Below are 27,073 nucleotides of genomic sequence, written 5' to 3'. Positions count from 1 at the left end.
CGGGACATTAAAAACTGTAATATCTTATGTTTCACCGAGTCGTGGCTGAACGACGACATGGATAACATACAGCTGGCTGGGGTTTCTGTGCATCGGCAAGATAGAACAGCTGACTCCGGTAAGACAAGGGGTGGCGGTCTGTGTCTATTTGTCAATAACAGCTGGTGCACAAAATCTAATATTAAGGAAGTCTCAAGATTTTGCTCGCCTGAGGTAGAGTATCTCATGATAAGCTGTAGACCACACTATTTACCAAGAGAGTTTTCATCTGTTTTTTTCGTAGCTGTCTATTTACCACCACAAACCAATGCTGGCACTAAGACCGCACTCAACGAGCTGTAGAAGGCCATAAGCAAACAAGAAAATGCTCATCCAGAGGCGGCGCTCCTAGTGGCCGGGGACTTTAATGCAGGGAAATTTAAATCCGTTTTACCTAATTTCTACCAGCATGTTACATGTGCAACCAGAGGAAAATAAACTCTAGACCAGCTTTACTCCACACACAGAGACGCATACAAAGCTCTCCCTCGCCCTCCGTTTGGCAAATCTGATCATAACTCCTGATTCATGCTTACATGCAAAAACTAAAGCAGGAAGTACCAGTGACTCGCTCAATACGGAAGTGGTCAGATGACGCAGATGCTAAGCTACAGGACTGTTTTGCTAGCACAGACTGAAATATGTTCCAGGATTCTTCCGATGGCATTGAGGAGTACACCACATCAGTCACTGGCTTCATCAATAAGTGCATCGATGACGTCGTCCCCAAAGTTACTTTACGTACATACCCCAATCAGAAGCCATGGATTACAGGCAACATCCGCACTGAGCTAAAGGGTAGCGCTGCCGCTTTCAAGGAGCAGGACTCTAACCCGGACGCTTATAAGAAATCCAGCTATGCCCTCTGACGAACCATCAAACAGGCAAAGCATCAATACAGGACTAAGATTGAATCCTACTACACCGGCTCCGACGCTCATCAGATGTGGCAGGGCTTGCAAACTATTACGGACTACAAAGGGAAGCACAGCCGCGGGCTGCCCAGTGACACGAGTGTACCAGACGAGCTAAATGACTTCTATGTGCGCTTTGAGGCAAGCAACACTGAAGCATGTATGAGAGCACCAGCTGTTCCGGACGATTGTGTGTTCACGCTCTCCTTAGCCGATGCGAGTAAGACCTGTAAACAGGTCAGCATTCACAAGGCTGCAGGGCCAGATGGATTACCAGGATGTGTACTCCGAGCATGCGCTGACCAACTGGCAAGTGTCTTCACTGACATTTTCAACCTGTCCTTGACTGAGTCTGTAATACCAACATGTTTCAAGCAGACCACCCTGTGCCCAAGAACACCAAGGTAACCTGCCTAAATGACTACCGACCCGTACTCACATCTGTAGCCATGAAGTGCTTTGAAAGGCTGGTCATGGCTCACATCAACACCATTATCCCAGAAACCCTAGACCCACTCCAATTTGCATACTGCCCCAACAGATCCACTGATGACGCAATCTCTATTGCACTCCACACCGCCCTTTCCCACCTGGACAAAAGGAACACGTTTGTAAGAATGCTATTCATTGACTACAGCTCAGCATTCAACACCATAGTGCCCTCAAAGCTCATCACTAAGCTAAGGATCCTGGGACTAAACACCTCCCTCTGCAACTGGATCCTGGACTTCCTGACGGGCCGCCCCCAGGTGGTAAGGGTAGTTAACAACACATCTGCCACGCTGATCCTCAACACGGGGTCCCTCAGGGGTGCGTGCTTAGTCCCCTCCTGTACTCCCTGTTCACCCATGACTGCATGGCCAAGCACGACTCCAACTCCATCATTAAGTTTGCAGACGACACAACAGTGGTAGGCCTGATCACCGACAATGATGAGACAGCCTATAGGGAGGAGGTCAGAGACCTGGCAGTGTGGTGCCAGGATAACAACCTCTCCCTCAACGTGATCAAGACAAAGGAGATGATCGTGGACTACAGGAAAAGCAGGGCCGAACACGCCCCCATTCTCATCGACAGGGCTGTAGTGGAGCAGGTTGAGAGCTTCAAGTTCCATGGTGTCCACATCACCAACAAATTATCATGGTCCAAAGAAACCAAGACAGTCGTCAAGATGGCACGACAAAACCTACCTAAGGAGACTGGAAAGATTTGACATAGGTCCTCAGATCCTCAAAACGTTCTACAGCTGCAGCATCGAGAGCATCCTGACTGGTTGCATCACCACCTGGTATGGCAACTGCTCGGCCTCCGACCGCAAGGCACTACAGAGGGTAGTGCGTACGGCCCAGTACATCACTGGGGCAGAGCTTCCTGCCATCCAGGACCTCTATTCCAGGCAGTGTCAGAGGAAGGCCCTAAGAATTGCCAAAGACTCCAGCCACCCTAGTCATAGACTGTTCTCTCTGCTACCGCACGGCAAGCGGTAGCGGAGCGTCAAGTCTAGATCCAAAAGTCTTCTTAACAGCTTCTACCCCCAAGCCAAAAGACTCCTGAACAGCAAATCAAATGGCTACCCGGACTATTTGCATTGACCTGCTGTTACTCTCTGTTTATTATCTATGCATAGTCACTTTGCCTCTACCTACATGTACAGTACCAGTCAAAAGTTTGGACACAGCTACTCATTCAAGGGTTTTTCTTTATTTTTACTATTTTCTACATTGTAGAATAATAGTGAAGACATCAAAACTATGAAATAACACATATAGAGTAGTAGTAACCAAAAAAGTGTTAAACAAATCAAAATATATTTTATTTTTGAGATTCTTCAAATAGCCACCCTTTGCCTTGATGACAGCTTTGAACACTCTTGGCATTCTCTCAACCAGCTTCATGAGATAGTCACCTGGAATGCATTTCAATTAACAGGTGTGCCTTCTTAAAAGTTAATTTGTGGAATTTCTTTCCTCCTTTGAGACAATCAGTTGTGTTGACCTATTTGGTAAAAGACCAAGTCCATATTATGTCAAGAACAGCTCAAATAAGCAAAGAGAAACGACAGTCCATCATTACTTTAAGACATGAAGGTCAGTCTATACGGAAAATTTCAAGAAGATTGAATGTTTCTTCAAGTGCAGTCGCAAAAACCATCAAGCGATATGATGAAACTGGCTCTCTTGAGGACCACCACAGGAAATGTGTCCTTTGGTCTGGAGTCCAAATTTGTACTTTTTGGTTCTTGTCCTTTGGTCAGGAGTCCAAATTGGCGATTTTTGGTTCCAACAGCCATGTCTTTGTGAGACGCGGTGTGGGTGAACTGATGATCTCCGCATGTGTATTTCCCACTGTAAAGCCTGGAGGAGTAGGTGTTATGGTGTGGGGGTGCTTTGCTGGTGACACTGTCTGTGATTTATTTCGAATTCAGGGCACGCTTAACCAGCATGGCTACCAAAGCATTCTGCAGCGATACGCCATCCCATCTGGTTTGGGCTTAGTGGGACTATCATTTGTTTTTCAACAGGACAATGACCCAACACACCTCAAGGCTGTGTAAGTGCTATTTGTCCAAGAAGGAGAGTGATGGAGTGCTGCATCAGATGACCTGGCCTCCACAATCACCCGACCTCAACCCAATTGAGATGGTTTGGGATGAGTCGGACCGCAGAGTGAAGGAAAAGCAGCCTCAGCATATGTGGGAACTCCTTCAAGACTGTTGGAAAAGCATTTCAGGTGAAGCTGGTTGAGAGAATTCCAAGAGTGTGCAAAGCTGTCATCAAGGCAAAGGGTGGCTATTTGAAGAATCTCAAATATAAAATATATTTTGATTTGTTTAATACTTTTTTGGTTACTACATGATTCCATATGTGTTATTTCATAGTTTGGATGTCTTCACTATTATTCTACAAATAAAGAAAAACCCTTGAATGAGTAGGTGTGTCCAAACTTTTGACTGGTAGTGTATATATTACCTCAATTAAACTGCATTGTTGGTTAAGGGCTTGTAAGTAAGCATTTCACTGTAAGGTACAGTGCAATACCTGTTGTATTCAGCGCATGTGACAAATACATTTTGATTTGATTTGATGTGCTACACAAAAAACCTGTCACTGATAGTCATACACATATTGAATTGAACTTCACACTCTTTAGTTTATAATAGAATGCTGCATAGAATGGCTGATTTACTCATATTTGCAAAGGCCCACCTGTGATTTTGCTGGAGGAATGGGAGGAAGGAGTATACATGCATAATGATCTGCATGTCATTGTGTAAGTAAGGGGAAAACACTGCATGAAACCTTCTACTCTCCAGTTAACACACAAACACTCTCTGTCTCCCTCTCTCTCATAAACACACACACACACCACTCTCTCTCCCAAACATGCACACACTGCTCCCAACTTTAGGCACCAAACAGAATGTAAGGAGCACCAGAAAGAGAAAGATTTTTGATATAAACTGAACAATAATACAGTGCATTCGGAAAGTATTCAGACTTTTTCCAGATTTTGTTACGTTACAGCCTTATTCTAAAATGTATTAAATCATTTTTTCATCAATCTACATACAATACCCTATAATGACAAAGCAAAAAAAACTTTAGACATTTTTGCAAATGTATTAAAAATAATAAACTGAAATATCACATTTACATAAGTATTCAGACCCTTTACTCAGTACTTTGTTGAAGCGCCTTTGGCAGCGATTACAACCTCGAGTCTTCTTGGGTATGACGCTACAAGCTTGGCACACCTGTATTTGGGGAGTTTCTCCCATTATTTTCTGCAAATCCTCTCAAGCTCTGTCAGGTAGGATGGGGAGCGTCGCTGCACAGTTCTTTTCAGGTCTCTACAGAGATGTTCGATCGGGTTCAAGTCCGGGCTCTTGCTGGGCCACTCAAGGACATTAAAAGACTTGTCCCGAAGAGACTCCTGCGTTGTCTTGGCTGTGTGCTTAGGGTCGTTGTCCTGTTGGAAGGTGAACTGTCACCCCAGTCTGAGGTCCTGAGCGCTCTGGAGCAGGTTTTCATCAAGGATCTCTCTGTACTTTGCTCCGTTCATCTTTCCCTCGATCCTGACTAGTCTCCCAATCACTGCCCCTGAAAAACATCCTCACAGCATGATGCTACCACCACCATGCTTCACCGTAGGGATGGTGCCAGGTTTCTTCCAGATGTGACGCTTGGCATTCAGGCCAAATAGTTCAATCTTGGTTTCATCAGACCAGAGAATCTTGTTTCACATGGTCTGAGAGTCCTTTAGGTGCCCTTTGGCAAACTCCAAGCGGGCTGTCATGCCTTTTACTGAGGAGTGGCTTCCGTTTGGCCACTCTACCATAAAGGCCTGATTGGTGGAGTGCTGCAGAGATGGGTGTCCTTCTGGAAGGTTCTCCCTTCTCCACAGAGGAACTCTGGAGCTCTGTCAGAGTGACAGTCGGGTTCTTGGTCACCTCCCTGACCAAGGCCCTTCTCCCCCGATTGCTCAGTTTGGCAGTTTTTTTCCATTTAAGAATGATGAAGGCCAGTGTGTTCTTGGGGAGCTTCAATGCTGCTGACATTTTTTGGTTCCGTTCCCCAGATTTGTGCCTCAACACAATCCTGTTTCGGAGCTCTACGTACAATTCCTTCCACCACATGGCTTGGTTTTTGCTCTGACATGCACTGTCAACTGTGGGACCTTATATAGACAGGTTTGTGCCTTTCCAAATCATGTCCAGTCAATTGAATTTACCACAGGTGGACTCCAATCAAGTTGTAGAAACATCTCAAGGATGATCAATGGAAATAGGATGCACCTGAGCTCAATTTCGAGTCTCATAGCAAAGGGTCTGAAAACATATGTAAATAAGGTATTTCTGTTTTTTATTTTTAATAAATGTGTTAATCATTTCTAAAAAACTGTTTTCGATTTGTCATTATGGGGTATTGTGTGTAGATTGATGAGGATTTGTTTTTTAAATCAATTTTAGAATTTGGTTGTAACGTAACAAAATGTGGAAAAAGTCAATGGGTCTGAATACTTTCCAAATGCACTCTATAAACACAACATGCAACAGTTTTACTGAGTTACAGTTCATATAAGGTAATCAGTCAATTGAAATAAATTCATTAGGCCCTAATCTATGGATTTCACGTGACTGGGAATAAAGATATGCATCTGTTGATCACAGATACAGTGAGGGAAAAAAGTATTTGATCCCCTGCTGATTTTGTACGTTTGCCCACTGACAAAGAAATGATCAGTCTATAATTTTAATGGTAGGCTTATTTGAACAGTGAGAGACAGAATAACAGCAAAAAAATCCAGAAAAACGCATGTCAAAAATGTTATAAATTGATTTCCATTTTAATGAGGGAAATAAGTATTTGACCCCCTCTCAATCAGAAGGATTTCTGGCTCCCAGGTGTCTTTTATACAGGTAACGAGCTGAGATTAGGAGCACACTCTTAAAGGGAGTGCTCCTAATTTCAGCCTGTCCACAGAAGCAATCAATCAATCAGATTCCAAACTCTCCACCATGGCCAAGACTAAAGAGCTCTCCAAGGATGTCAGGGACAAGATTGTAGACCTACACAAGGCTGGAATGGGCTACAAGACCATCGCCAAGCAGCTTGGTGAGAAGGTGACAACAGTTGGTGCGATTATTCGCAAATGGAAGAAACACAAAAGAACTGTCAATCTCCCTCGGCCTGGGGCTCCATGCAAGATCTCACCTCGTGGAGTTGCAATGATCATGAGAACGGTGAGGAAACAGCCCAGAACTACACGGGAGGATCTTGTCAATGATCTCAAGGCAGCTGGGACCATAGTCACCAAGAAAACAATTGGTAACACACTACGTTGTGAAGGACTGAAATACTGCAGTGCCCGCAAGGTTCCCCTGCTCAAGAAAGCACATATACAGGGCTGTCTGAAGTTTGCCAATGAACATCTGAATGATTCAGAGGAGAACTGGGTGAAAGTGTTGTGGTTAGATGAGACCAAAATCTAGCTCTTTGGCATCAACTCAACTCGCCGTGTTTGGAGGAGGAATGCTGTCTATGACCCCAAGAACACCATCCCCACCGTCAAACATGGAGGTGGAAACGTTATGCTTTGGGTGTTTTTCTGCTAAGGGGACAGGACAACTTCACCGCATCAAAGGGACGATGGATGGGGCCATGTACCGTCAAATCTTGGGTGAGAACCTCCTTCCCTCAGCCAGGGCATTGAAAATGGGTCGTGAATGGGTATTCCTGCATGACAATGACCCAAAACACACGGCCAACGCAACAAAGGAGTGGCTCAAGAAGAAGCACATTAAGGTCCTGTAGTGGCCTAGCCAGTCTCCAGACCTTAATCCCATAGAAAATCTGTGGAGGGAGCTGAAGGTTCGAGTTGCCAAACGTCAGCCTCGAAACCTTAATGACTTGGAGAAGATCTGCAAAGAGGAGTGGAACAAAATCCCTCCTGAGATGTGTGCAAACCTGGTGGCCAACTACAAGAAACGTCTGACCTCTGTGATTGCCAACAAGGGTTTTGCCACCAAGTACGAAGTCATGTTTTGCAGAGGGGTCAAATACTTATTTCCCTCATTAAAATGCAAAACAATTCATAAAAAATGTTACATGCGTTTTTTTCTGGATTTTGTTGTTGTTATTCTGTCTCTCACTGTTCTAATAAACCTACCATTAAAATTATAGACTGATCATGTCTTTGCCAGTGGGCAAATGTACAAAATCAGCAGGGGATCAAATACTTTTTTCCCTCACTGTACCTTAAAAAACAAGGTAGGTGCGTGGATTAGAAAACCAGTCAGTATCTGGTGTGACCACCATTTGCCTCATGCAGAGTGACATCTCCTTCACGTAGAGTTGATCAGGCTGTTGATTGTGACCTGTGGGAATGTTGTCCCACTCCTCTTCAATGGCTGTGCGAAGTTGCTGGATATTGGCGGGAACTGGAATATGCTGTTGTACCCGTCGATCCAGAGCATCCCAAACATGCACAATGGGTGACATATCTGGTGAGAATGCAGGCCATGTAAGAACTGGGACATTTTCAGCTTCCAGAATTGTGTACAGATCCTTGTGACATGGGGCCGTGCATTATCACGCTGAATGTCACGCCCTGACTCATGGGACTCTTGTATGTTGAGTCAGGGTGTGGATATTCTATGTTAGTATTTCTATGTTGCTTTCTAGGTTGTGTAGTTCTATGTTTGGCCGGGTGTGATTCCCAATCAGAGGCAGCTGTCGCTCGTTGTCTCTGATTGGGAATCATACTTAGGCAGCCTGTTTGCATTCAGTTGTTGTGGGATCTTGTTCCGTGTGTAGGCTTGTTTTGTGTTTAGCCTGAGCACTTCACGTTACGTTGGTTTGTTGTTTTGTTCGTGTGTTTATCGTTGTTAATAAACATGTATGCATTTCACGCTGCGCCTTGGTCTGACCCGTCCTTAAACGAACGTGACAGAAGATCCCACCAAAAATGGACCAAGCAGCATGCCCAGGAGCAGACATCCTGGACATGGGTGGAGATCCTGGACGGAAAGGGATCCTAGACATGGGAGGAGATTCAGATTGGGATGGATCGGCGTCCTTGGGAGGAGACAGTGGAGGCCCGGTTTAGAGAGGAGCAACGGCAACGCAGAAGGCGCCGGCCGAGGAGGAAGCCCGAGAGACAGCCCCAATGACACATTTTTGGGGGGCTAAAAGGGTGGTCGGGGATCGATGGAGAAGAGCCCCGACCACTGCACTAGTGGGGGCTCAGGGAGGAGTCCTCATGGGAGGAGGACTGGGCGCGGAGAGTGAAAGACTGGTACAGTCGGAGATCTCTAACGTCAGTTCCCAGTCCGGTACACCTCGTGCCTGCGTCTCGCACCAAGCTAGTGGTGCGTGTACCCAGTCCGGCCCGGCCCGTTCCTGCACCTCACACCAGACTAGTGGTGCGTGTTCCCAGTCCGGCCCGGCCCGTTCCTGTTCCTCGCACCAGGCCGGTGGTGCGTGTCGCCAGTCCTGCCCGGCCTGTTCCTGCTCCACGCACCAGGCCAGTGGTGCGTGTTCCCAGTCCGGTACGGCCTGTTCCTGCTCCTCGCACCAAACCAGTGGTGCGTGTTGCCAGCCCGGTACGCCCCGTACCTGCTCCTCGCACCAGACCTGTGGTGCGTGTCTCCAGTCCTGCCCGGCCCGTTCCTGCTCCCCGCACCAAGCCAGTGGTGCATGTCGCCAGTCCGGCCCGGCCCGTTCCTGTTCCTCGCACCAGGCCGGTGGTGCGTGTCGCCAGTCCTGCCCGGCCTGTTCCTGCTCCACGCACCAGGCCAGTGGTGCGTGTTCCCAGTCCGGTACGGCATGTTCCTGCTCCTCGCACCAAACCAGTGGTGCGTGTTGCCAGCCCGGTACGCCCCGTACCTGCTCCTCGCACCAGACCTGTGGTGCGTGTCTCCAGTCCTGCCCGGCCCGTTCCTGCTCCCCGCACCAAGCCAGTGGTGCGTGTCGCCAATCCAGCCCGGCCCGTTCCTGTTCCTCGCACCAGGCCAGTGGTGCGTGTCGCCAGTCCGGTACGGCCCGTGCCTGCTCCTCGCACCACACTAGTGGTGCGTGTTCCCAGTCCAACCCGGCCCGTTCCTGTTCCTCGCACCAGGCCAGTGGTGCGTGTTCCCAGTCCGGTACGGCCTGTTCCTGCTCCTCGCACCAAACCAGTGGTGCGTGTCGCCAGCCCGGTACGCCCCGTTCCTGTTCCTCGCACCAGGCCAGTGGTGCGTGTCGCCAGTCCGGCCCGGCCCGTTCCTGTTCCTCGCACCAAGCCAGTGGTGCGTGTTCCCAGTCCGGTACGGCCCGTGCCTGCTCCCCGCACCAAGACGGTGGTGCGTGTTCCCAGTCCGGCCCGGCCTGTTCCCGCTCCTCGCACCAGACTAGTGGTGCGTGTTCCCAGTCCGGCCCGGCCCATTCCTGTTCTCCGCATCAGACCAGTGGTGCGTGTCCAGCTCCGGTCAGCGGCTCCACTCCGGAGCCAGAGAAGTCCGCTCCACCGGTGCCCAGTCCAGCTCCGGTCAGCGGATCCACTCCGGAACCAGAGTAGTCCGCTCCACCGGGGTTCAGTCCAGCTCCGGACAGCAGCTCCAGTCTGGAGCCAGACTAGTCCGCTCCACCGGTGCCCAGTCCAGCTCTGGTCAGCGGCTCCAGTCCGGAGCCAGAGCATTCCGCTCGACCGGTGCCCCGTCCAGCTCCGGTCAGCGGCTCCAGTCCAGACCCAGACGTCAGCCTCTCTCCAGGTTCGGGGTCTCCCACACCAGGTTCCAGACAGGACTTGGTACATCGTGGGAGGAAGGAGAGGGGAAGCAGCGCGCCGAGGTCCAGACCAGACCAGGGGCGTAACGGGGAGGCTGAGAGAATGTGGTCGTCACGCCCGGAGCCGGATCCGCCTCCGAGGCGGAATGCCCACCCGGACCGTCCCTGTCGTCAGGTTGGTGCGGTCGGAGTCCGCACCTTTGGGGGGGGGGGGGGGGGTACTGTCACGCCCTGACTCATGGAACTCTTGTATGTTGAGTCAGGGTGTGGATATTCTATGTTAGTATTTCTATGTTGCATTCTAGGTTGTGTAGTTCTATGTTTGGCTGGGTGTGATTCCCAATCAGAGGCAGTTGTCGCTCGTTGTCTCTGATTGGGGATCATACTTAGGCAGCCTGTTTGCATTCAGTTGTTGTGGGATCTTGTTCCGTGTGTAGGCTTGTTTTGTGTTTAGCCTGAGGACTTACGTTGGTTTGTTGTTTTGTTCGTGTTTTTATCGTTGTTAATAAACATGTATGCATTTCACGCTGCGCCTTGGTCTGACCCGTCCTTAAACGAACGTGACACTGAAACATGAGGCGATAACAGCGGATGAATGGCACGACAATGGGCTTCAGGATCTCATCACGGTATCTCTATGCATTCAAATTTCCATCGATAAAATGCAATTGTGTTCATTGTCCGAACTGCAGTCAGGTCAAGACCCTGGTGAGGACGATGAGCACGCAGATGAGCTTCCATGAGACGATTTCTGACAGTTTGAGCAGAAATTCTATAGTTTTGTAAACCCACAGTTTCATCAGCTGTCCGGGTGGCTTGTCTCAGATGATCCCGCAGATGAAGAAGCCAGATGTGGAGGTCCTGGGCTGGCGTGGTTCCACATGGTCTGCGGTTGTGAGGCCGGTTGGACGTACTGTCAAATTATCTAAAACGACGTTGGTAGAAACATTTACATTAAATTCTCTTGCAACAGCTCTGGTGGACATTCCTGCAGTCAGTATGCCAATTGCATGCTCCCTCAAAACTTGAGACATCTGTGGCATTGTGTTGTGTGACAAAACTGCACATTTTAGGGTGGCCTTTTATTGTCCCCAGCACAAGGTGCACCTGTGTAATGATTATGCTATTTAATCAGTTTCTTGAAATGCCACACCTGTCAGGTGGATGGTTTATCTTGGCAAAGGAGAAATGCTAACTAACTAGGTAATGTAAACAAATTTGTGCACAACATATGAGAGAAATACGCTTTTTGTGCATATGGATCATTTCTAGGATATTTTATTCCAGCTCATGAAACATGGGACCAATACTTTACATGTTACGTTTATATTTTTGTTAAGTACAGTTAGGCCTATATGAATCCTACCTTTGAAGCACATCTCATGAGTAGCAGACCCTTTTCCTTTCTTCCTGGGCCAATCAAATGTGCCTAAACCTAGTGTCAAGTTACCAGGTTGTTAGCTAACTAGGTAACATGACTGTTTTTTTATCAAAACAATAATTAGCGACCCGGGATTAGTTTAAAACGGCCCACGACTTATTATAATTATATCAAATGCGCTCAAAATGTCGCAGGAAGAAAAAAAGGTATCTCCAGTTATAGGAGTCATGTTTTTTTAAACTGTTTAAGCTAGAGACAAGCTGTTTTCGTTGCTGGAAAGCTGCAAGTATACCTGTCTTGAAGCTATTTTTCCTCTGTGGCACTGCTGCATGACAGCGAACTTGCAAAGCCTATTCTCAGACTGGCTTATGCTCTTTGTTATATCAGGGATGAAATTATATACAATGTATCAACTTTGCTCGCTCTGGGCACTGCTCCAATGTATCAAACGTACAAATGTAACAACAGAAGAATGATTAGGGTCTCCATCCCCGCTAGCCATCAAGGCTAAATTATATTTAAAAAACTGATGGAGGAATATATGTGCAGGAAGAGCAGATGGAGAGAAGCAGGTGAGTGAGGGCTGGTTGGGGATGCGGCTGGCTGATTTACAGCTGCCACACATAATATGCGCATGAAAGTGAAGTGGACATTATTGGACCGGTGCATACAAGAGACTAGTGGCTGTTGCTAAAAAAATGTACTGAACTTATAAACAACTGACTTTATAAACATTTTGTAACAGGCGCCAGCAGGTTCTTTAGATCGGTAGGGACTAAATTGTTGGTAGTATCCTATGAAACATTACTACGGTATTCTAAAATGTTGGTATCATAAGTATCATGACGTTTTGGTACCATGATATTACCGTGGGATGGTATACTGTGCAACACTAGTGTGGACACGGTCATTTGCTCACTTAGATGTTATTTATCTACAGATTTGTGGGGGATAACACCACATTGAGATAAATCTTCTAATGTACAAGTGTTTCCAGGGACAACAATAACAACACACACACACACACACAAAACGCAACATTAATGATGTGAGATGTAGCCTACTATGTAATAATAATGTGTAGCCGAATAAGATGTCAGCTTTGTGTATATGTTTCTGTGGCTGTTATAAGAATTATTATATGTGTGTGTGTGTGTGTGTGTGTGTGTGTGTGTGTGTGTGTGTGTGAGAGAGAGAGAGAGAGAGAGAGAGAGAGCAAAAGAGAGAGAATGAAGTGCCCTTTCAGCTGACTCTCATTATGCAAAATAAATCAGCTAATTTCAATCAGCCATGATATTGTTGTTGTTGTTCCATTTTAGCTTACATTTGGGAAGCCTTACTAGCCTAAAAGGCTATTATGTTCTTCATTATTAAGAACAAACCAAGCATTGAAATAGATCAGGAGACAGAATTAGTTTAAGCTCATAGCACTAAACTGCCTGCTAGAAATGCAGCCTCGACACGAAGGTGATATGAATGTAGGAAACATCCATCAGTCCAGTTACTGATGGAGCTGAAATAAACGTAGGAGTTTTATTCATTACGTTGCGGGTACAGGGGAGTTAACTTTTGAGAAGAGTTTCTAATTCTCATAATAGTGTTTACTTTCCTGTTTTCCTTTCCTGATATTTACTTGTCATTTTTCTGGCACACATTCCTGTATTGAGTCATGTTGTGCCAGTGTGGTAATGTAAGAGAAATGTTGGCGATAGCATGCTACCTGACATAGAATACCATACAAGCCACCTGTTTATAAACGGGGATAGTAAATTCCACTAGCTTCTCGCTAGCTTTTCGGAATAGAAGGAGGGGAAAAGACATGTATGGTATTCTATGTCAAGTTTGGGCTGACTAAAGTGTCTTTCTTGTAAAATAATTTTGGTTTTGAGCACATGTATGCAGCTGTTGATAATTACTCTGTGCACCTTTTTTCCAATAAATCCTGCACCTATTTGAAATCCTCTTGCCACCATAACCTATCACCTCCCTTGGCCGTTACACAGTACCCTTTGACATCCCCAAAAAGAAAGTGTTCACCATCTATTTTGAAGGGTTTTAATAACACCGGTATGTATGTAGATAAATCTTAGCCAACTGTTTACCACCTTGAGTTAATAGGATATTAATTAGTGAGAGGCTGATATCACTTGCCGGTGGCTGTAGTAAAGCCCTGTGCCAATATTTACACAGCACTAATGTAATCAACACAAGACTAATATGATTTATATCAACACAGCTAACTAACCGCATCTCCCAGGTAGACCTGTTGTCACTGAAGGATCCACAAACGCTAGTATGACCGTAAAACCCCTAATATTGGATATTAAGATGATTGGATGCTCCAGGCTTATCTCTAGGAAAGCAAAGCCTTTCCCGTTAAATTATGAAGCATTTAATCAGAAACTGGTGTCAGCCTTCCATCATTACTGAGATTAAATGTTAGTAGTTGAACCCCTTACCTCTAACCCTCTCTCTGATCGGTCCCTCCAGGTCCCTTTATGGTGGGCGTGCTGAAGAAGGACTGGGCATCTCAGAACAGCATTGCCCTGTCGTGGCTGGAGCCAGAACAGACATCCCTCCTGGTGGTTGACTATGAGGTCAAGTACTACGAGAAGGAACACGAGGAGTTGAGCTACTCGTCGACGCGGACCAAAGCCCCCAGTGTGATCATCACAGGGTTAAAGCCCTCCACCTGCTACGTCTTCAGCCTGAGAACACGCACCTCCGCTGGACACAGCGCCTACAGCCCCAAATACGAGTATGAGACCACGGACGACAGTGAGTACCTCGTACGGCCCTCTGTGTCTGTTTCATGACCCCTAACACCTAACCCTAGATGTAATCAATGAAAAGATCAATACATGAACTTGCTAATGTGCTGTTGATGTTGGTTGTATTTATTTTGACTTAGAGAGGCTTTACAGCTAACATTGTAGTTGACAGAGTGTACTGATGTGTATAGTGTATATAGTGTACAGATGAATCATTGATCGCTCATGAACTGCACTTTTCTACCTGTATTTATTGTCTGTATATGTAATTTTCTATGCTTGATTGTGTGTTTTTATGTAGACACAGAGCCGCAACCAAAATGTTCCCACAGGGATAATAAAGTCATTATCTTATCTTTCATTTCTTCCCTCCCAGTGACCATGCTGAGTACTAGCATACAGAGCCAGACCTGTGTTTGTGTTTCTGTCCTGTACACTTGGCCAGTTCTTGAAGGGCTTCTTACTTTCATTTTACTGTACCAGGGTTTTTATCTTAGAGGTGCCAGAACTCAAGCAGTAGAAATATAGAGGTGTAGGTTCTCTGTAACGGTCGGTCAGCACCGGTCCACTCCAGCCACTGATCTGGCCTTAGTGGCCTCTCCTCTCCTGTCTTCTCCTCTCATCTATCCAGCTGAAGAGCTTTCTTTATCTAGTGGATCAGACAGTCCTGGCCTGCCTTTGTTCTACGCTTTAATCGAGGAGAAAATACCCCCTTCCTTCCTTCCTTCCTTCCTTCCTTCCTTCCTTCCTTCCTTCCTTCCTTCCTTCTCCCTTGTCCTCTCCCTCCCTTCCTGCTTGTCCCCGAACTCTCCATACCTGCTCTGCCTCTCCTCCCATCTCTCTCTATCTAACCTCTTCCCTCCCTATATACAGTCCTGACAGCCCTTTAGATTCAACCCTTTCACACACATACACACAAACACACAGGCCTCAGTCTCATTAGCGTCAATCAGGCCCGTCTGCTTAGTTAAGGCTTCAGAGTGTGTGTGAACCCCTGGTCAGGAGAACCGTCCTGTGAAGTAATCTACCCCTCAGATCAGCTGTGTTCCTCTCTCCTCGTCTGACTGGCAATTATCTCTGTCCAGACCCAGACCCCAGCTACACACACACACACATACACTCTCGCACACACACACACGTTCCGACCCTCACACATCCAAGCGTACACACACACTTACAAACATATTCGCGCCTATCCTCACACATACACGCATACACGCGTACACACACACTTACAAACATATTCGCGCCTATCCTCACACATACACGCGTACACACAAATGCTCAAAGCTCTCTCTCACGTCTGGGTCTGGGTTGGGGGCTATGCATCCTGATCTCCAATTCATATTCATTAAGTGTGAAATATTGTAGAAATAAGTTTTGCTAATAGCAATCATCTTTCAATTATGTGGGATTCGTTAACCCTGTGAAGAAACAGAGAGAAGGGAAAATAATGAATATCAAATGGGGCTAATTTAGGCAAATGATCAGAGACTAAATCACAATTTCATGAATGAATAACATTAATTAAATGGCACCAAGCATATGAATGATTCCCTTTAAAATAGAATGGTTGTCTTTCAGACCAAGAGTTCAACAATCTCTCCATATTAATTTCAAATCAATTAATACTAACAAAATCAATGATTACTAATAAAAGTGCTTTTCTCTCCTCAGTCTGACTTGATAAAGATGTTTTAAAAGTGGTGTAGTTATATTGTATTTTCTGACTTTTTTCTGACTTTTAATCATGTGAATGTATATAATTTTTGTGATGTCACCTCTCTTCCAGTGATATGGCTGTATGTCTATACTTGTGATGTCAACTCTCTTCCAGTGATATGGCTGAATGTCTATACTTGTGATGTCACCTCTCTTCCAGTGATATGGCTGTATGTCTATACTTGCGATGTCACCTCTCTTCCAGTGATATGGCTGTATGTCTATACATGTGATGTCACCCCTCTTCCAGTGATATGGCTGTATGTCTATACATGTGATGTCACCCCTCTTCCAGTGATATGGCTATATGTCTATACTTGTGATGTCAACTCTCTTCCAGTGATATGGCTGTATGTCTATACTTGCGATGTCACCTCTCTTCCAGTGATATGGCTGTATGTCTATACTTGCGATGTCACCTCTCTTCCAGTGATATGGCTATATGTCTATACTTGCGATGTCATCTCTCTTCCAGTGATATGGCTGTATGTCTATACTTGCGATGTCACCTCTCTTCCAGTGATATGGCTGTATGTCTATACTTGTGATGTCACCTCTCTTCCAGTGATATGGCTGTATGTATATGCTGTAAGTCACCTAATAGGTCCAAACAATAATCAATCAATTGATTTGTCCTCTCGCCGTAGCGTCGGACATGGCGTCAGACCAGGGTCAGGTGTTGGTGATCGTCACGGCTGCCGTGGGAGGCTTCACTCTCCTCATCATCCTCACCCTCTTCTTCCTCATCACCGGACGGTAGGACACACACACACACACACACACACACACACACACACACACACACACACACACACACACACACACACTTCTTAGGTTCTTGGGAGATGTCCCTAGGGACTAGTAGGTCAACACCATAGACAGGGCTGTAGGATAGTTCAGCACCATGGACAGCATTAAAGGTATCTTCAGTAGCATTGACAGGGCTGTAGAATAGTTCAGCACCATGGACAGCACTAAAGGTATCTTCAGTAGCATTGACAGGGCTGTAGGATTGTTCAGCACCATGGACAGCACTAAAGGTGTCTTCGGTAGCATTGACAAGGCCGTAGGATTGTTCAGCACCATGGATAGCACTAAAGGTGTCTTCAGTAGCATTGACAGGGCTGTAGGATAGTTCAGAGCCATCGACAGCACTAAAGGTGTCTTCAGTAGCATTGACAGGGCTATTAGCCACCGTTAGCGGTTTTTCACCATTGTCCGTGGCCTGCACTACCTACCAGCCAGCACTAGCCTGGACTATTATCGGCCAGTCTGCACTGTCTACACAGCGCGTTATCGACCCAGAACATATCGGATTTTCTGCCGGAATCACTGAATAACTGGACCTTTAACACCGGATCATCGCAACTAGCTAGCTGCAACCAAATTGATGTTGTTGTTGGCTAATCAGCCTTGAGCTAGCCTCTAGTCAGGCACATCTCCCGGCTATCTACCTCTCTGTCAACCGGACGGGACCTCCTAGAGTCGACACGGAGCCCCGCCGATCCATCACGACTGGTCTGCCGACATAATCGTCTGTGGTTTCAACAGGCTTCCCGTTGCGACGACCACGAAGATCCATCTGCTAGCCCCGGCCCGCTAGCACACGCAAACAACAGCCGTGCTTCCTGCTCGCTGTGCTGTAGCACCAATTCGAATTGCTCTCGGACTCACATATTGCTGTTCACTGGACCTTATGATCACTCAGCTGCACAGCTGATGCCTGCTGGACTGTTCCTTTATACGGTACCCTGTCCTGTTTATCTGTTTAGCCTCAGCCCAAACTTTCATCGCCATTACCAGTTGTTGTCTTAGCTCTCTCTAATAACACCTGTGATTGCTTTATGCCTCTCTTGCATGTCAATATGCCTTGCCTATTGCTGTTCCAGTTAGTTCTTATTATACAATTTCACTGTAGAACCCCAAATCCCTCTCAAACTGCCTCAAATAGCTCCTTTGTTCCACCCCCCATACACGCGGAGACCGGCTCAATCGGTGCCTCCAGTGATGCTATCTCTTTCATTGTTACCCAACGCTTAGGTTTACCTCCACTGTACTCATATCCTTCCATATCCTTGTCTGTACATAATGCCCTGAATCTATTCTACAATGCCCGGAAATCTGCCCCCTTTATTCTCTGTACCCAACGCACTAGAAGACCAGTTCTTAAAGCCTTTAGCTGTATCCTTATTCTAGTCCTCCTCTGTTCCTCTGGTGATGTAGAGGCTAACCCAGGCCCTGCAGCCCCCAGTATCACTCCTACTCCCCAGGAGCTATCATTTGCTGACTTCTGTAACCGTAAAAGCCTTGGGTTTCTGCACGTTAACATCAGAAGCCTCCTTCCTAAGTTTGAGTTATTCACTGTGTTAGCACACTCCGCCAACCCCGATGTTCTAGCAGTGTCTGAATCCTGGCTTATTACAATTCAGACATTTCCATCCCCAACTACAACATTTTCCATCTAGATAGAACTGCCAAAGGGGGTGGAGTTGCAATTTACTGTAGAGATAGCCTGCATAGCTCTATCATACTATCCAGGTCTGTGCCCAAACAGTTTGAGCTCCTACTTCTAAAAATCCACCTTTCCAGAAATAAGTCTCTCACTGTTGCCACTTGCTACAGACCCCCCTCAGCCCCCAGCTGTGTCCTGGACACCATATGTGAATTGATTGCCCCCCATCTATCCTCAGAGTTCGTACTGCTTGGTGACCTAAACTGGGATATGCTTAACACCCCGGCCATCCTACAATCCAAACTAGATGCCCTCAATCTCACACAAATGATCAACGAACATACCAGGTACAACCCTAAATCTGTAAACATGGGCACCCTCATATATATCATCCTGACTAACTTACCTTCTAAATACACCTCCGCTGTCTTCAACCAGGATTTCAGCGATCACTGCCTTATTGCCTGCGTCCGTAACGGGTCCGCGGTCAAACGACCACCCCTCATCACTGTCAAAACGCTCCCTAAAACACTTTAGCAAGCAGGCCTTCCTAATTGACCTGGCCCAGGTATCCTGGATGGATATCGATCTCATTCCGTCAGTAGAGGATGCCTGGTTGTTCTTTAAAAGTGCTTTCCTCCCAATCTTAAATAAGCATGCCCCATTCAAAAAATTCAGAACTAAGAACAGATATAGCCCCTGGTTCTTCTCAGACTTGACTGCCCTTGACCAGCACAAAAACATCCTGTGGCGTACTGCATTAGCATCGAATAGCCCCCGCGATATGCAACTTTTCAGGGAAGTTAGGAACCAATATACACAAGCAGTTAGGAAAGCAAGGCTAGCTTTTTCAAACAGAAATGTGCATCCTGTAGCACTAACTCCAAAAGGTTTTGGGACACTATAAAGTCCATGGAGAATAAGAGCACCTCCTCCCAGCTGCCCACTGCACTGAGGCTAGGAAACACTATCACCACCGATAAATCTACAATAATCGAGAATTTCAACAGGCATTTTGCTACGGCTGGCCATGCTTTCTACCTGGCTACCACTACCCCGGCCACCAGCTCTGCACCCTCCGCTGCAACTTGCCCATGCCCCCCCCCCGCTTCTCCTTCACACAAATTCAGACAGCTGATGTTCTGAAAGAGCTGCAAAATCTGGACCCCTACAAATCATCTGGGCTAGACAATCTGGACCCTTTCTTTCTAAAAATAGCTGCCGAAATTGTCGCAACCCCTATTACTAGCCTGTTCAACCTCTCTTTCATAACGTCTGAGATCCCCAGAGATTGGAAAGCTGCCGCAGTCATCCCCCTCTTCAAAGGGGGTGACACTCTAGAGCCAAACATTTACAGACCTATATCCATCCTGCCCTGCCTTTCGAACGTTTTTGAAAGCCAAGTTAACAAACAGATCACCGACCATTTCGAATCACACCGTACCTTCTCCGCTATGCAATCCGGTTTCCGAGCTGGTCATGGGTGCACCTCAGTCACGCTCAAGGTCCTAAACAATATTATAACCGCGATCGATAATAGACAGGACTGTGCAGCCGTCTTCATCGACCTGGCCAAGGCTTTCGACTCTGTCCACCACCGCATTCTTATTGGCAGACTAAATAGCCTTGGTTTCTCGAATGACTGCCTCGCCTGGTTCACCAAATACTTTTCAGATAGAGTTCAATGTGTCAAATCGGAGGGCCTGTTGTCTGGACCTATGGCAGTCTCTATGGGGGTGCCATAGGGTTCAATTCTTGGGCCGACTGTGTATATCAATGATGTCGCTCTTGCTGCTGGTGACTCTCAGATCCACCTCTACGCAGACACCATTTTGTATTCATTGGACACTGTGTTAACAAACCTCCAAACGAGCTTCAATGCCATACAACACTCCTTCCGTAGCCTCCAACTGCTCTTAAACACTAGTAAAACTAAATGCATGCTCTTCAATCGAACGCTGCTGGCACCTGCCCACCCGACTAGAATCACTACTCTCGATGGGTCTGACCTAGAGTATGTGGACAGCTACAAATACCTAGGTGTCTGGTTAGACTGTAAACTCTCCTTCCAGACTCACATTAAGCATCTCCAATCCAAAGTTAAATCTAGAATCGGCTTCCTATTTCGCAACAAAGCCTCCTTCACTCATGCTGCCAAACATGCCCTCGTAAAACTGACTATCCTACCGATCCTTGACTTCGGCGATGTCATTTACAAAATAGCCTCCAACACTCTACTCAGCAAATTGGATGTAGTCTATCACAGTGCCATCCGTTTTGTCACCAAAGCCCCATATACTACCCACCACTGTGACCTGTACGCTCTTGTTGGCTGGTCCTCACTACATATTCGTCGCCAAACCCACTGGCTCCAGGCCATCTATAAATCACTGCTAGGCAAATCCCCGCCTTATCTTAGCTCATTGGTCACCATAGCAACACCCACCCGTAGTATGCGCTCCAGCAGGTATATCTCACTGGTCATCCCCAAAGCCAACACCTCCTTTGGCCGCCATTCCTTCCAGTTCTCTGCTGCCAATGACTGGAACGAACTGCAAAAATCTCTGAAGCTGGAGACTCTTATCTCCTTCACTAACTTTAAGCATCAGTTGTCAGAGCACCTTACCGATCACTGCACCTGTACACAGCCCATCTGAAATTAGCCCACCCAACTACCTCATCCCCATATTGTTATTTATTTTGCTCATTTGCACCCCAGTATCTCTATTTGCACATCATCTCTTGCACATCTATCATTCCAGTGTTAACACTAATTGTAATTATTTTGCACTATGGCCTATTTATTGCCTTACCTCCATAACTTGCTACATTTGCACACACTGTATATATATTTTCTGTTGTATTTTTGACTTTATGTTTTGTTTTACCCCATATGTAACTCTGTGTTGTTTTTATCGCACTGCTTTGCTTTATCTTGGCCAGGTCGCAGTTGTAAATGAGAACTTGTTCTCAACTGGCTTACCCGGTTAAATAAAGGTTGAATAAAAAATTATTAAAAAGGATAGTTCAGAGCCATCGACAGCACTAAAGATTTCTTCAGTAGCATTGACAGGGCTGTAGGATAGTTCAGAGCCATCGACAGCACCAGAGAGGAGGAGGCGAAGCGAGAGGGATAACTTGGCCAAAAATCTGTCTTCTCCAGCAGGTGGAGTTGTTCTGTTTCTTTCGCTCACCAAGGGAGGAGTTTTTATATACAGTAGAGGTCAATGAGAGAGTGTTGAATTTGGTCAACAAAAAATGTAATGGCTTATTTGCTACGTAGGTTTATTTGATCAAATAAAATATTGTAATGCTTAGGTTGTTACGAGTGTACTGATATAAGTAGGACAAGAGATATCCCGGCAACTTTGAGAAAAAAACACTTTATATCGTAGTTGTCTTGAGATGTCTATGTATATTCATGACATGAGGCTAGTAGCATAGCATCTCTCTCCATTGAATACAGGCGGTTGACGTCAACACCCCTCATCGAATATTCAACAATTAAAATAACGAGATGTAGTAGTCTTCAGTACCACTGACAGGGCTGTAGGATAGTTCAGCACCACACTTCTGTGGACAGCTCATTGCGTGCTGAAACCTTTGAGATGACCTGTCAGTCTGTGTAGGTGTTAGTCTCACTCTCTGTTCTCTCTCTGTTCTGAAAAGCTTTCTATATAGGGGCGAGCACTGAGGCACTGTGAACTTAGAGAAGTAGCGTTAAACAGGAACCGTTTAAAAGCAGGACTGTCCCTCAATCCTCGTGTGTATATCTGTCTATGTATACATGACCGTCCGGCCTGTGTAGGAGTGGGTCTATCTCTGTACACTACAGTGTTCATATAACCTACTCTAAACACATACTACTGCTCTTCACTTCTACTTCAGGGTTATCTTTCAACACTCATCCCTCTCTCCTCACTCTCTGATCCCTCTCTGTCCTCTCTCTTTCGTCTCTTTCCACTCTCTCCTCTCATCCTCTCATCATTCTCTGCTCTTTTATCAGTGGAAACACAGTGGCTTCAGCATGTAGTAATTACTAAGTGGATATTAGGGGAGAGAGGAGGTTGAATTACATTGACTTTTAGATTAAAGCTCTGGGCAGGGTTTGATATTGAAAGATGGGTGCATGCGCGTGTGTGTTCGTGAATATCCTAGAATAGCCTTTAAAGCCGCAACACTATCCTTTACACCCCTTTTTGAGAACGCCTTTGAAAAATAGTTTGTGTGTGTGTCTGTCTTTGTGTGCATTCAGCCTTTGTGTGTGTGTGTGTGTGTGTGTGTGTATCTTTTCAGTGTTAGGACATGAAAGCCAGTGATTCAGTGATAGTGGTGCTAGACAGGTCTGATAAAGGAGCTTTAATCAACACACTGACTCCATCACTGGAGGGCTACAGTCAATAGACAAATCCACCTCTTCTCTCATCTCATCTCTTCTCTTCTACTCTTCTTTCCTCCTCTTCTCTTCTTTCCTCCTCTTCTCCCCCTCTCCTCTCCTCCTCTATCTCCGCTGTGATTTCTTCTGTCAGTGTCCAGGCCTCAGACCTCACACAGCAGGATCCCAACCTGGAAACCTACAGATATCCAGCACTTTGATAGCCTCTCTGATCTGGCAATCTGGATCTGGTTAGGATTGCCTCTAAGGAGAAACCACGGTCACTCACAAACACGCACATGCACACACACACACACTAACACTCAGGCCTGTGCACTCCCACACTGACCCCTCCTCTCTCAGTAATGAGTGCACTGATTGCTTTGCCCTCTGTCTAATTCCAATCAGCATCATTTAACCTTCTTAATGTCAGAGTCATGGACCATGAAGAACTTTCACTTTTCAACCCAGACCCCTGTCTATTTCTAAAGACTGTAGTCACTGTCCCCCTCTCTGTCCCCCTATCTGTCCCCCTCTCTGTCCTCCTCTCTGTCCTCCTCTCTGTCCTCCTCTCTGTCCCCTTCTCTCTGTCCCCTTCTCTGTCCCCCTCTCTGTCCTCCTCTCTGTCCCCCTCTCTGTCCCCCTATCTGTCCCCTTCTCTCTCCCCCCTATCTGTCCCCTTCTCTCTGTCCCCCTCTCTGTCCCCTTCTCTCTGTCCTCCTCTCTGTCCCCCTCTCTCTCCCCCTCTCTGTCCCCCTCTCTGTCCTCCTCTCTGTCCCTCCTCTCTTCTCCTCAAAATTGGCTAACCAAGCCCCTGACTCTCTTCTCCTCTCCTATTCTTAGCTCACCTCTGACGTAGGCCATCCAGGTGGACTCACTAAATATACCACACACATACCTCTGTGTGTCTGTCTGTATGTGTGTCGGTGTGTCTGTCTGTATGTGTGTCTGTGTGTCGGTGTGTGTCTGTCTGTATGTGTGTGTGTGTGTCTGTCTGTATGTGTGTGTGTCTGTCTGTCTGTGTGTGTGTCTGTCTGTCTGTGTGTCTGTCTGTATGTGTGTATTTGTGCTGATATGATTATTACCTGTGAAATGGCTCATGGAGGGGGCAGTAACCTCCCTCTCTTACTCTCTGTTTCTCTCGCTCTCTCTTTTATGTAGCTATCAGACTGGTGCCAGCACTAACTCACCTCTTCTGTCTCTATCACTTTCTCTCTCTCCCCATTGTCCTCCTCTCCCAGCCTGCCTAGGGGCAAGGCAGCCACAGCTACATCCTCTGTGTGTCTGTTAATAGTCTGCCTAATTATCTAATCACCACTATATATAAACTGTACCTCTCTCTCCCTCTCTCTCCATCTGTCTCTTTCTCCCTCTCTCTCCCTGCCTTTCTCGCTCCCTCTCTCTATCTGTCTCTCTCTCCCTTTCTCTGTCTCTCCCTCTCTCTCTCTCCTGTAGATCTGGAGACTAGATGTTAATTACTTCCTGTTCCTCCAGCATGATAAAGCTAATGAAGTTGACTGGCTGGAGTGTGAACCTGTGATCCTCTCCACACTGTGTTGTATCTGTGTGTGTGTGTGTGTGTGTGTGTGTGTGTGTGTGTGTGTGTGTGTGTGTGTGTGCAGATGGGCTGTTATAGAGAGCAGTGTCTAAGTGTGTGAGGAGCGGTGATCAACCAACACACATGACTGCACTGGTGAATAGAGTGTAAATAGAAATGTGTTGATCCAAGTTTATCCTGTGAAAATGTTCTCATACAACACCACTAGCATCGCTGGCAAACACACAAGATACAAGACAAAGTTTGGTTTAGTAGTTCTCTCTATGGACAAGGTGAACTCATTCAGTTGTAGCATCTAGTTTTCCTTGTTGTAAAGAAGAATGTGTCATTGTGTCTCCCAGGTGTCAGTGGTACATCAAATCCAAGATGAGCTCAGAGGACAAGAGGAGGACCAACTATCAGAACGGACATGGTAGGACTTCTGTGTCTGTTTCTACTCTCCTTCTCTACTCGTCTTTCTCTCTGCCTCTCTTTCAGAATCACATCACTTCACACTCCATTTTACCAATTCTAGGTGTACAGACACATTTATGACTGTTGAAAGATAAATGGATAAACTGTGGCGAGACTTAAAGCTTAAAAATAGATTTTCCACACAAACACTTTACCTTATTGAGCATCTCTGTCCATTTCATGCTAAAGAGAACTACCCTGGAAAGAAACGTTGTATGGACAATTTGCATACAATCAATTCTAACCATGTCTGCAATTCCCAAGCCTCCATTAGTTTAGATGTGAGTGTGGATGAAGTGTGTCCCTAACCCCTGGCCATTGCAGACTTTGAGAGATTGGTAACACCCCTCTCTCAGTTTTACACTACAGACAGAGAGGGAGAGGGATGGATGTCAGTAGGGGTGATAAATTGCCAACTTTAAACAAATCCGCAGAACAAAACGTTCTGAAACACCCCCACCTCCAACTCCCTCACTCCCTCTCCCTCTCTCGCTCTCTCTATCGCTCTCTCTCTCTCGCTCTCTCTCGCTCTCTCTTGCTCTCTCTCTCTCTCGCTCTCTCTTGCTCTCTCTCTTTCCCTCCATCCTCTCCTGCTCGCTTCCTTCCTCTTCAGAATCCATTTGAAGTCATCTGTGTGTCTTACCTTTTGGCTGAATCTAGTTACAGCTCTGCATCTCCTCTGCCTCTCTCTGGGTTTTTTCGTTTTTTCTTACTCTCTCTGTCTCTCTGTCCCTCTTTTTCTCCACACCCACTGTGTTTTATCCCTGAAATTAGAGAGAGGGGAGAAAGGAATAGAGAGAGAAATGGTAAGAAGGGGTAAGGCGGGGGTGATGTATGGAGAGAAAGGTGCAGATAGAGAAAACGGGAAATGACTCGGAAGGAGAAGGAGATGGGGGGGATGGGGGGGGGGGCAGTGGTAGAGGAACAGACAGACAGCAGGATGAGTTCTGAGAGAGTCGAGCTGACAGGGCCTCGTACTGCCCTGTGTGTCTGTCCCCTCTCTCTCTCTGTTAACAGATAGCATTGACTCCATACAGACTGTCTCAGTGTTTCAGAGCTATCCTTGTCCTCATCATTGGAGGACAGAGAGGACACTCTCTTCTCCTCCTTCTTCTCTCCTCTCTCCTCCTCCTTCTGTCTCTTCTCTCCTCTCTCCTCCTGCTTCTCTCCTCTCTCCTCCTCCTTCTCTCCTCTCACCTCCTCTCTCTTCTCCTCCTTCTTCTCTCCTCTCTCCTCCTATCCTCTCTCCTCTTTCTCGCCTCTCACCTCCTTTGTCTTCTCCTCCTCCTTCTCTCCTCTCTCCTCTCTCTTCTCCTCCTCCTCTCTCTTCTCCTCCTCCTTCTCCCCCCTCTCCTCCTCCTTCTCTCCTCTCTCCTCCTCTCTCTTCTCCTCCTCCTTCTCTCCTCTCTCCTCCTCCTTCTCTCCTCTCACCTCCTCCTTCTCTCCTCCTCCTTCTCTCCTCTCTCCTCCTCCTTCTCTCCTCTCTCCTCCTCTCTCTTCTCCTCCTCCTCGTCTCTCTTCTCCTCCTCCTTCACTCCTCTCTCCTCCTCCTTCTGTCTCTTCTCTCCTCTCTCCTCCTGCTTCTCTCCTCTCTCCCCCTCCTTCTCTCCTCTCACCTCCTCCTTCTGTCTCTTCTCTCCTCTCTCCTCCTCCTCTCCTCTCTCCTCCTTCTCGCCTCTCACCTCCTTTGTCTTCTCCTCCTCCTTCTCTCCTCCTCCTTCTCTCCTCTCTCCTCCTCCTTCTCTCCTCTCTCCTCCTCTCTCTTCTCCTCCTCCTCGTCTCTCTTCTCCTCCTCCTTCACTCCTCTCTCCTCCTCCTTCTGTCTCTTCTCTCCTCTCTCCTCCTGCTTCTCTCCTCTCTCCCCCTCCTTCTCTCCTCTCACCTCCTCCTTCTGTCTCTTCTCTCCTCTCTCCTCCTCCTCTCCTCTCTCCTCCTTCTCGCCTCTCACCTCCTTTGTCTTCTCCTCCTCCTTCTCTCCTCTCTCCTCCTCCTCCTCCTTCTCTCCCCTCTCCTCCTCCTTCTCTCCTCTCACCTCCTCCTTCTCTCCTCTCTCCTCCTCCTTCTCTCCTCTCTCCTCCTCTCTCTTCTCCTCCTCCTCCTCTCTCTTCTCCTCCTGCTTCTCTCCTCTCTCCTCCTCCTTCT

At 46.8% G+C, this 27,073-nt stretch overlaps 1 protein-coding gene across 1 annotated transcript in view; it reads left to right on the top strand.

The window, feature by feature from the left end:
* The window catches only part of epha6 (eph receptor A6), a 171,289-nt gene that overhangs the window by 135,112 nt on the left and 9,104 nt on the right, over window positions 1–27,073 (top strand). Inside the window, exons 8-10 of the mRNA XM_084162398.1 lie at window positions 14,091–14,378; window positions 16,741–16,849; window positions 24,820–24,890. Of these exons, the coding sequence (XP_084018524.1) occupies window positions 14,091–14,378; window positions 16,741–16,849; window positions 24,820–24,890 (468 nt within the window). The remainder of the gene's footprint in view (window positions 1–14,090; window positions 14,379–16,740; window positions 16,850–24,819; window positions 24,891–27,073) is intronic.

The sequence above is a fragment of the Coregonus lavaretus genome (genome assembly GCF_964263955.1).
Source record: "Coregonus lavaretus genome assembly, chromosome: 5".
Lineage (NCBI taxonomy): Eukaryota > Metazoa > Chordata > Actinopteri > Salmoniformes > Salmonidae > Coregonus > Coregonus lavaretus.
The sequence above is the reverse complement of the archived record's forward strand: the minus strand, read 5'-3'. Positions and strand labels throughout refer to the sequence as shown.